Source organism: Capsicum annuum, chromosome 5 (assembly GCF_002878395.1).
Source record: "Capsicum annuum cultivar UCD-10X-F1 chromosome 5, UCD10Xv1.1, whole genome shotgun sequence".
Taxonomy (NCBI): Eukaryota; Viridiplantae; Streptophyta; class Magnoliopsida; order Solanales; family Solanaceae; genus Capsicum; species Capsicum annuum.
In genome coordinates, this window is record NC_061115.1 from 25,830,044 (window position 1) to 25,842,314 (window position 12,271).

The 12,271-nt window shown below is 36.5% G+C and overlaps 1 protein-coding gene across 1 annotated transcript; it reads right to left on the reverse strand.

Moving 5' to 3' along the window:
- Positions 1–6,969: 6,969 nt before the first annotated feature.
- On the reverse strand, positions 6,970–12,043 carry LOC107870475 (G-type lectin S-receptor-like serine/threonine-protein kinase At1g11330). Its single transcript, XM_016717010.2, has 7 exons — positions 9,731–12,043; positions 9,527–9,631; positions 9,302–9,456; positions 8,460–8,670; positions 7,983–8,220; positions 7,720–7,870; positions 6,970–7,406 (listed from the first exon to the last, which is right to left on the reverse strand). The coding sequence occupies exons 1-7, from the start codon at positions 11,034–11,036 to the stop codon at positions 7,122–7,124; spliced, it is 2,451 nt and encodes an 816-aa protein (XP_016572496.2). The 5' UTR covers positions 11,037–12,043; the 3' UTR covers positions 6,970–7,121.
- Between the last annotated feature and the right edge of the window lie 228 nt (positions 12,044–12,271).

The window sequence follows — 12,271 nt, forward strand, 5'->3', positions numbered from 1 at the left end:
CCTCAGCTAGTGTGCTCGCACCAAACTTCAGAGATTTTAGTCTTGATGGGGCGCCAATCTCCAAAGCGCAGATTAGTGTTAGAAGTGAGCGCACCTATCCGTTTTGTAGAGAGTGTGGCAAGAACCATTTAGGTGCGTGCAGAGCTAAAAGTTAGGTATGTTTTGGATGTGGTAACCCAGATCACAGAATGTGGGAGTGCAGAGTGTTAGATCAGAAAGGTAAAGATTCGCATTAGTAGGGCACCACTCCTAGTGCCACTAGTGGTCAGCGTCAGAATCGACTCTATTCACTTTAGACTCGTCACGATTCAAAAATTTTCCCTGACATAGATTCGGGTACGTATGAGTCTTTTATTTTCATGATATGCATTAGTTTCAGACTCCCGAGGTGCAGTTATAATTTAGTTCATAGATTACATCAGTAAGGTAAGTGTGCTTAGCGGGGCATAGTATCTCTAGGGGGAGATACTCCATGACTCCCTGAAGTTCTCAATCCCTTAAATTCATTTAGTTTTATGCTTATATTCTCATTACAAGCTTTGCATCAGTCATTATTGCATAATCAGTCATGCTTTCAAGAATCAGTCCAGTCATATGCTCATGCATTAGATATGTGTGTTCAGTAGAAAAGTTTAGCTTATCAGTGTAGTCAGTTATGCGTTCATGAAAGTAACTCAGTCAAGTATCCATGCATCAAATATGCATGTCTGTTATTAGAACTCAGCTTATCAATAGCTTCAGCTGTGTATTCCATGCATCAGATATGCATGTTCAGTGTAAGAACTCAGTGTATTAGTAGTTCCAGTCACATAGCCATGTTTCAGATGTTCTCACCTCTTAAGTAAGTCCAGTAGATTAATACTCGTAGTCTATCAAGCGATATTCGAAGACGAATATTCCCAAGGGGGAGATAATGTAAGACCCCGCAAATTTTCTGAGTCATTAACGCTCTTTTAAACTTGCCAAGAAAAGCTTAGCACTTAAAAATTTGGCTAAGTGTTGACACTTTTTCATTTCCATAAGCCTTTCGAACTTTGACAAATTATTTCATGACCTTCCCGACCTCCGTTTTTAGATTTTTCAAGTTGCGTTGCGATAGGGAAAGGTCGTAGTACATCTCGGGTAAGTTTCAGAATTTTTTGGATAGCATAAGGGCACGTTTGGATTTCGGAAATAGTAGCTCAGGGCGATATCAAGGCGTCACCCAGCTTTCAGCACTGCAAACACCAAGGTATCGCCCTGGTCTTAGCACTGCTATAGCAAGGCGCCGCCCTGGTTATAGCAGTGCTCTAGCCAACGCATCGTCGTGCCTATAGCCTTGGGCCAAAAATTAGCTTTCAGCTCCGTGTTTCCAAGGGAAAAATTATTACCTTCTAACCCTTATATATACCTTTTAACATAAGATTCCGCATATTTTCACCAAAATATTATTAGTTTCTCTCAAAATTGTTCAAGAACAAGAGCTAGGGTTCATAGTTCAAGACTCAAATCATAAAGATTCCTCCGTCAAGTCTCTTCAAATCAAGAAACTAAGGTATGCAAGTATTGATTCTTGGTTCCCTTCCGCCAAGAAGTTCAAGAATCCCTCTTTCTGAATTTAAGATTATAAATTTATGTGTTTTTCATGGTTTATGTGAATTGAGTTTGAAGGTTATGTTGTTGTTGATTTTTAATTCATGTTATGATCATAAAGTTGCAAACTTTGACCCTATTGTGTAGTAATTATGTGATGTTCATGATAAATCCCTTCAAGTTGTATGTTGATTAATTATTCATGGGAATTAGGTATAGAAATTGTGATATGACCAAAGCATGTTTCCTATGTGTTTGATAAAATGCTTGTGTGAAGGAAATTGGGTCATTATAGCATGTTGACTTAAAACTTCCAAATTAAGTATAAGCCACACACGCTAAGTGTTTGTTGAAGGACCATAGTGAATGAATCATAGCATGTTGTGTCCATTCCCATCCTTGTGCATTCCTTGTTGAATGAATTGTTATATGTTAGCATGAAATCCCCAGTTATGTAACTTTGAATGCATGTTACGTGGTTATTGTAAGACCTTGTGGGATGAGTTATGAAGTATTGGCATGCATTCCCTATACAAATATATTTTAATATTTCCAAGTGCTTGAAGAGATGTCTTTTTGAGTGTATGGTGAATCTATTGCTATGATATTGATGATTGGTCATGAATTCAAGAAGTCATGTTGTCAGTTTCCTTCTATCGAGTCCTGGGGGTACTTGTACTCAAAAAATATAGTTGTGTACCTAGAGTCGAGTCAGTCTCAAGATAATTTCAGTCGTGCTATGATCAAAGGAACTCAGTCAGTTACAGAATTCAGAACTCTCAGATAGTTATAGAACTTAAGAAATCTTAGTAATCTAAGTATCTTTAGCATTCCAACTTTAGTTCAGTACTCAGCTCAGATCTTAGTAGTATTCAAGAAATCAAATCAGAAACTTAGTATCATTCAGTCAGATAGTAGATTCAGTAGTATTCCGTTAGATAACGGAACCAAGTGAACTCAGTCATCTCAGTCAAGAAATATGATCAGTAACAGATTCAGCTTAGTCTAAGTGCAGTTCTAATAATCAAGTTAGTGTCTTTCAGTTGGGAGTAGGATCTAGCACCGAGCGAGTGCAGGGATGACGACTTTTCCTTCATAGAGGTAGAGTCGTTAGTAGCAATTCCTGTACTCCAGAACTGTGTAGCCAGCCCAGGACCAGGAGTCACCAATCAGATTAAGGCTTAAATTGACTATTATATTTCCTTAGGCTTGACTTTCTATTCAGGGTCACCCAGTAGAGAGGCTTGACCATATCAGAGGTCTCTACTCGTGGCATAGTATTGACACCCTTCTAGCTGGGGTTACAAGTTAGACCCCACCAGTTTAGATTCGGGGCATGTCGGTTAAGTGAGCACTCCCACAGTTGCAGTTTCAGTATCAGTATTCCGAGTAGAATACAAAAATCAGGACTGTCAAATACAGTCACCCAACTCAGTAAGAAACTCAGATAGTTCCATAGACCACCCGCTAGATAGGTCTGGTCTCACATAAAGTTAATCAGTAACAGTGCCAATGAGATTTGAAGATCCTTCGCTAGATAGGTTTGATCTCAGATCAGTTAGTCAATATTAGTAAGTTCAGAACTCAGTTATTCAGTATCCCAGTATTAATAAGCTCAGTTGTAAGAAGTTTATGTATTCAGAAGTTAGTTTCAGAGTTATGACAATTCAGTTTTAGTTTGTACATTTATGTATTTATTCTCATTCAGTACTCTCATGTTATTCAGTTAAGTTATGTGCATGCATAAGGCCTTGCATTCAGTCTCACCCCATCTTGCATACTCAGTACATTCCTACGTACTGACACATTTACGCTATGGTGTTTTACTTTACGCCATAGGTTAAGACGCACAAGCCCCAGAGCAACCTTAACAGTCCAAACTCAATCAGTAGCAGTAGACGTAGCAGTGAGTCCTCATCATCCGAGGATATTTCTTATTTTAGTACTTCATTAGATTCAGTTTATTTTTAGTAGACGGAGTTAGTTGGGGACATGTCCCATCAACTCCACAGTTCAGATAGTTAGAGGCTTTTCAGACAGATATATTAGTATTCAGTTTTCTGTTTTGAGTATTTTAGACGTTTTGAACCTTATGGCAAGTTTTCACCAGCTTTCCACATTTATTACATTATATTATGCAGTGATCAGGTACATATATCAGTCATGGGTTAGCTTATGGTTCTTCAGGGTCATGAGCACCGTGTAGCATTCCGGTTCAGAAAATCAGGGCATTACAAATTAATTACCTTCTTTATTCTGAAATCTTTTTTCAAGAAAGAAATAAACAAAGTGGTAGATAGTTATGCCTTATTTTTGAATGATATTCCATTGATAAAGTTGGTCTCGTCATCTTAAAGATTGCCAGATTGGGTCGATCGAGAAGAACTGCCCACCGTATTGGTCGCATCAATAGGCGTAGGTGTTTGATCATCAGCTGGAACATTCATGTCTAAATCATCCAACCTATCATCAAAGATGTATTGTTCTTCTTCTTCTTCTACACTTTGGTTCTCATTCTCTCTTGTCTTTTTAACCACGTATACCCTTAACACTGGCCTGGATGAATTACTGAGATAAGTACACAATTGATCCTGATCGATTATTTTAAAAGGTAGTACCATCTGATTTTTAAAGGAGCTATGCATGTAGCTGATGACGAGTTCTACCGGTTGACACTTCAATCCACAATAGCTGATTATTAAGTTCACAGAATCATTATATAAAACATTACTTTGGATTGTCATAGTTATCGTCTTTAGCATTTCACCTTCCTTCCAACGCCATACATATCGATTGCTCTTCTCGATCCATTGACCATGAAAATCCACCCCTATTGTTATTGATCACTCTATTAGTGGTACCTAAATAAAGTCATTTGTTAAAAAAAGTTAATAGTGATTTCATAGTGCCGTACATGAATCCCAACAAATGTGTAATCTGTTACAACATATGAAAAATAAGTTGCAACATATAAGTGATCAGTCGCAACAGATTACTTACCTGTTGGAATTCATGTTACGTTCCTGAAGCTGATTTTAACAGACGAGTCATCTGTTGTAATAGGTGAATCATATATTGTAATAGACTATATATCTGTTACAACAGATGAAGCACTTGTTGGGATAGATGTTAAGTGCTAAGGCACCTTTGAAGCTGATTCTAACAGATGAGTGACATGTTGTAATAGATAATTAACCTGTTGCGATAGATAAATTACCTGTTGCAATAGACGACGTATCTTTTGGAATCGAGTTAAAGTTCTTTGCAACAGGTTACTAATCTATTGCAACAGATATTTACCCTATTGCAACAGATGATACGTCTGTTAGAATCGAGTTCAGGTTCTGTTGCAACAGGTTACTAATCTATTGCAATAGATATTTATCATGTTGCACCATATAACTAATTTGTAACAATAGATGGGTCATATGTTACAACTGATGACCCATCTGTTCAATTCATGTTACGACACTATAGAACCATAAACATAAATCCAACATATGAGTCTTTCGTTGAAACAGATGTCTTATCTGTCGCAACAGATGATTGATCTGTTTAAACAGATCATACTTATGTTTCATTCATGTTCGCGTGCTATCTATTGTTGAAAAAACAGCACAATAGCAGTTACCCAGATCACAAATTCAACTAAAAATCATAATTTGACTTATCAAAGTCTCCTATGAAGTAATGCCAAAGCGGAAACTGATGTACAAAATAAAATTTGACCTAAGAAATTGGTCAAATAGCAACAGTAGCGGTAACAATAACAACAACAATGGTCAACAAGAAGAAGATGAAGATGATAATGAAGTAGAAGATGATGATAATGAAGCAGAAGATGATAAATAAAGCAGCAGCAACAATGAACAACAAAAATCGCTAAGAGAGAGAAAACAACAATGGATGAGAAGAGAGAAACACGCCTTTTTTCCCTCCGTTTTTCGTTATATTAGGTAAACATTTGGATCAAGGTGTAAATTTAAAAATTTATGGGTTATTCTCAAACTTACCCAACTTTTTTAATCCATAATAAAGTAATTGTCACCTCCACTCAATTACTAAGAATTGAGTCACCTACACATCATTTTCAAACTCTGTTGTCACTTTTAGCTCAAAGCCCTACTAGGCCGTTATATGTACCAAATGAACAACATGCTAAATTCCACTATCACAAGCCACCAAATTAGGTTATTTTATTTGTGAACCCCAGAGATTTTCATGCCAATGAAAAAAACGATTTTTAAAACGAACAATGCAAGGTGTCCTTTGCAATGGGAGTTGTATGCATCTCCTTTAAATCAGTTCATACCATACAAGATTATTAACTTGTAGATATCATCATGCCAATGAAAAGAACGATCTTGAAAACGAACAATGCAAGGTGTCCTTTTCAATGGGAGTAGTTTGCATCTCCTTTAAATCAGTTCATACCATACAAGAATATTAACTTGTAGATATCATCATGCCAATGAAAAAAACGATTTTTCATTATAGATATCCTTGATTGACCTATAGTGCAAAAGAGTTTTATTAAATGTATATAAATTAAATTCAATATAGATACAGAATTCAATTGCAACAGACCGAAAATATAAATCTTATTTTTTAATTAGATCACCCAAAAAATAACTATAAGTAGTCGTTATAAAATGTTGAACTCATTACGCAGCAAATAAAAGAAGCAATTATAAATCTAACTATCTTTTACACGAACCTAAAATAACATCATGAATTGACAAATTTTACTGTGGCATGAATTGACAAGTTTTAGGTTCACTGTTAGTCTAGCTAAATCTTTTTTTTTTTTTAAATCCAAGCTTGGGACCAATAACTTAAGCAGACTGAGTTACTTAATTGAAAGAACAAACGAAAAAAAAAAACTAAGTTAATTCTAATGGAGAATCTGACTTGCAGTAAAACAGTAAAATGAGTGAGAATTCCACATGTCACGTAAGTGTGAGAATTGAGTGCTGGTGAGGAATGGGTGAGAATTGAGTGCTGGTGAGGAATGGGATGGGATCCACTCCAGTAGCTTTTACTTCACTAATGTTCATCAATAGTTGCTAAAGATTTTGACAACTCATGCACCATACATTATGTTTGGATGGTTGTTACTATATTATATTGTTAGTTTAAATAAAATGTTTGTTTTGATTGTTGCTTAAATTTTATTGTATTATATTATTAAAACCCATCGTTACGTAACTAAGTGGATAAACGACGAAAAGTTTCATTTTGCGTTCATCCTGTTATCCTAGCCATTTTGCGTGGATAAACAACGAAAAGTCATTGTTCATCCTGTTATCCTAGCCATCGTTAGGTAATGACGAAAAGTCTCATTCTGTGTAACGACCAATTTGATGTGATTGTGTCGTAACCTTATTTTCAATGTAACTATGAAAAATAATATTAGATGACATACATTTATATCAAATAATTTAATAAAATATGTTCAAATCATAACATATGAGATTGGAGCTAGGGGGATCATTATATCCCTAATGACAATTGAGTATATCTTGAAAAAGTAATTTCACATGATCATGTCATCTACCAGTAAGATTTGTGATACTAATATTGTTCAAAGTACACTTAGTTTCTCTAATCTCATGTCGTTGAGTAAAAGCAGGTTGTAATGGTGCTGGAAGACTTGAAATTTCACTGGTAAGCATGACAAGAACAGATGAAATACTTGGCCTGTCTTCAGCAAATTCTTGAACACACAGTAAAGCAATCTGTATGCATTTTCTGATCTCCATTTTCGTGCTCGGGTTCAATATGAACGGATCGATAAAAGTTGATAAATCTTCTTCATTCCATAACTTCCATGCCTGAAAACAGAGAAAAGTTGATTATGAAACTAGTATATGCATAAATAATAGTGGCAGCAAAAGTAATTCTACCATTATAAGGTAAAAATACAAGGTACATATAGTCGGACCTCTCAATAACAATATTTCACTACGATGGTCAAGTTTGACCGACTTTTCATGTTATGTTATATTATATGTTCTATATAACAACATTTTGTTATAGTAGTCAGGACAAACAATGTCGTTATAGAGAGGTTTGACTGCATAGGTTTTTCAATACTGGCATTTTCATAAGAGTACTCTTTTGAATAGCATATAAGAGGAGTCTTACATATCCCAAAAGGCTCAAAGAGGGCATCTCAATCCATGAACTTGTACTTCTTCGGCCACTTATAATCTCTAACACTAGAACTCCAAAGCTGAAAACGTCGGATTTCTCAGAGAATCTTCCTTGGATTGCATATTCAGGGGCCATGTATCCACTGTAAAAACATCATTACGTTTGTGTAAAAAGTATAGTTAATAAATGCCATGGTCTTTTTAGGGGAGAAAATTATGCAAAGCTATGTTATATAGGGGTCAATATCCACTTACTAAGTACCAACTACTCTCCTTGTGTTTGCTTGATCCTGGTCAGATCCGAAAATCCTAGCCATGCCAAAATCTGAAATCTTTGGATTGAAATTATTATCGAGCAAAATGTTACTTGGCTTCAGATCTCTATGAATTATCTTCAATCTTGAATCTCTGTGAAGATAAAGCAGTCCTCGACCAACCCCTTCGATTATAGTGAAACGTTTTCTCCAATCTAAAATGTCTTGGTGACCTTCATCTGTATGTTAGTCAAATTTGAATAAAGAATGTTGAGAAGAGGGTCACTTTCTAAATTTTCTGAAAATAGTAACAAGGATTAACTTTGCTTCAGAAGAAATATGGAGCAATGTTGCTCACATGCTCTAAAACTGCTGATGTACTCATGTCGGTTCCTCTAAAAATTCAATACTTTGGAGGATCCAACATGCACCCATTGACATTATGAGAAGTATAAAGTGTTTAAGAGTAAGGACTAACCAAAGAGAAACACATCCAAGCTATTCTTTGGCATATATTCATAAATCAACATCTTCTCCTCTTTATCCACACAACATCCATAGAGTCTAACAAGGTTTTTGTGTTGGACTTTAGAGATCACCAACACTTCATTCATGAATTCCTCGAGCCCTTGACCCGAGGCTTTTGAAAGCCTCTTGACTGCTATTTCTTTCCCATCTTCCAATTTTCCCTAGAAGGAAGCACCAATCTCAACAACATACAACAACAAACCCAGTGTAGTCCCAAAAGTGGGATCTGGGGAAGGTAAACTATACACAGACTTTACCTCTACCTTGAGGAGGTAGAGAGGCTGTTCCACAAGACCCTCAGCTCAAGTAGCAAACATCAGAGCAGCTAAGAATAACTAAAGGACAAAGAAAATAATAGGCAAAACATAACATAGCATTCAAAAGAAGAGCAACAACCATGATCAACTAATGCGATAACTGAAGCACAGTAAATAACGAGTAACGAAAGCAGTAAGACAGGCAAATACGAGCCAAATGCTACTACTACTGGTATAAATAGGGAACAGGTACGATGCATCAACGTATCCAGCTAGGAAACAAGGCAACGCTCAATTACCTACTGACCTTCTACCCTAATCCGGGACCTCCATAACCTCCTATTTAAGGTCATGTCCTCAAAAAGCTAGAGCTTCACCATGTCCTATCTAATCACCTCTCCACAATGCTTCTTCGTTCTACCTCTACCTTTCCTAAAACCCACTTTTGTAAACCTCTCACACCTCCTCACTGGGGCGAAGCACCAATTTCATTGACTAAAAGTTTAGAAAGTAATCGAGAGAGATAAAATCGTACCCTGTAAACTGGACCAAAACCGCCCTGACCAAGCTTATTATCCTCATGGAATCGGGATGTTGCATTTTCAAGCAAATCAAGGTTGAAGACTGGTACTTCTTCCATATGAACTGGATTTTTGTTATCAACTGAAACAACCTCCTTTGTCTTCACTCCTAGTATCAGTAGGGATACGAGTTAACTATAGCCATGTATAATAAAAAAAAACTTTATAGCCTGTTTTACCTGTACGTCTGGTCATCCTTGAAGAGCAAATGATCAGACAAACACAGAGTGTAAGAGTACCAATGATTACTGGAATTACAATTTTCGTTATGCCTTTTTGATGATCTGCAATGTAGGTAAAACACAAATGGTGAACGTCAAATATATCCATTGGAATCCACTTAAGTTCATGATATCTAGAATGAAAGAATAAGCTGCACTCACCAGTATGCATATCTAGCTCTGAATGAGCCACACGAATATAGAGATCTTCCCCCCAGAGTTGGAACTGCTGAATATCAATCAAGTTGTTAGTCCAGGACATACAGCCGATACCTGAGACAAATGCATAAGCTATGCAGGAACAATTGCCCAAGCATTGGCTTCTACATTGGTCTTCTCTAGTGTTTGACCTTTCTGCAAAATCAGGCAATTTCATCAACTCCATCTTTAGAAATCTGTCTTCTTTACTTGAATCCCCTGAGTTATTCTTATTATTTACTTCACATTGCAAAGCTCTGCACCTAACACAACCACTGGTCCAATTCCCCTTTTCCCATTCTTCCCTATACTTTGGCTCGAAACCTTTCAGACAAGAACAGATCGGCGACTGTAAATTATTGCAGCTCCCAAATGGACCGCAAGTTCCATAAACTTCACAATCGTTTTTGGGAGCTGACCATGTTATCTTCCAGTCTTTCTCATTCTCGTCCCAATATGATTGAATCACGTGTCCTTTCCAATCCAAGGCGAACGTCATTAAGGAATTAAAACCACTAGGGCCAGGGAAATATAGAGTATCTTCGCTATTGTTCTCTACTCTAAATCCACCTCGCGTCGTACCATACATTTCCAGCACTCCAATGAAAATCTGGCCATTCCATTGACCACTTCGCCAATACGGATGACTGCCTTTCCAAATATACACCTGCGGAATGCTTGCAGAGCCCATTCCTAAGGAAAAGTTTCCAAAATTAGGATCCCAAGGGCTTCTCCAAGATTCTATTTTTACCCTCTCCCCGGTCCTTGTGTTTTCACCTATTATCATTTTAAGGACAATTGTATCAGAAGGATGTTCAAAACTCTGCCATATTGTGCTCATATTGTTCAGATGATCAACAAGAACAAAGTTCCCAGAATCTTGGAGAAGCGCAATTGAGTCTACCTGAGAGCTTGAAACATTTGATGACCAAAGAATCTCCTCCTCTCCATTCATAACAACGACATTTCCATCACCAGATATCTTTACAACCCCAGAAGAATCTCTTAAAGGTTTATCCCTATTAGCCACCCAAATGACAGTTGTTGCAGAAACATTGTACCAAATACCAACATACCTATTAGTGCTGTTTAGAGGACTGAAAAATCCCAACTTATAGACGCCTCCTGGGGAAGATAAAATCCCAGGATCTCTCAGAGATTGAGTGCTAGTAATGCTATCTATCTCTGTGCAAAATCCTGCATTGAAACAATGAAGAATAACAAGCATTACATGAACAAAATGTAGCATATTTCTTCTGCTGTTGGTCATCTTTTTTGGTTTTCCAACCCTTCCTATTACCACACTGTAAGACTTCTTTTGGCTCAACTATATGTACCATAAGGACAAAAGGTTGTTAAACTCCACTATCACTACCGACCAAATTAGTTTTTTTTTTTTTTATTTGTGAACAGAGATTATGTCAATGAAAAGAATGTTTCTTAAAATGGATAATGCAAGGTGTTCTTTTCAATGGGAGCTGTTGCAGCAACACACCCGTATAATCCACAAAGCGGGGTATTAACTTACCACTACCTCAATACGTAGAGAGACTGTTTTCAATAGATCCTCGGCACAAGCAAAAAAAATCCAAAGTAGTCAAGAAATAGCAGATAGTAACAAAAACAACATATAGTAAGTAACAAGACAGTAACTGCAACAAAATAATATGATAGTCGAAATACAAGAAACAACCGATTGTAATAGAAATCAAAGGACGAACAACTACCGGAGAAATACTAGTATACTACAACTACTAGTATGGATGGATATATAGCAAGACAACGACTGTTTTATATCAACTTTTTATCCTAATTCGTGTCCTCTACAACCTCCCTAGCAAGACAAGACATGGGAGTTGTTTGCATCTCTTTTAAATCAGTTCATACTACTTAATTAAGAAGATTAACGTGTAGATATCCTGAAGCAGCCTGATGATATTGCAAAGGAGTTTTATTACACTGACAATGTATATACTCCTACACACCGACAATATAGATGTAAAGTTTAACTTCTACACTATGACAATATAAATCTTTTCTCCATCACATCCCCAAAAAATAACTCCACGTAGCTGTCTATAATAAGTTGAAATCGTTACTAGGAAAATAAAACATGCAACATGTTATAACAAGTAAAATAACGTGAATAGTCTAATAATCTCTTACCCACTTAAATAACATCATGAATTGGCAAGCTTTATGCTTACTGTCAGTTTACCATAGTTCTTTCTGGGACCAACAAATTAAGCAAGCTCACACCAACTTGTTAACTTGAAATAACCAAAAAAATAAAATAAAGAAGAATAAGCTACTAACATTAATTCTAATAGTGAATCTGACTTAAAGTAAAATAGTAAAATGAGTGAATTCCAGATGCCACATCAGTATAGCAATTGTGCAGGTAATATATGGGATGGGACCAATCCAGTGGCTTTTGCTACACTAATGCTCAATAGTTACAAAAGATTTTGACAACTCATGCACATAATTAAGAGCATGCACGAC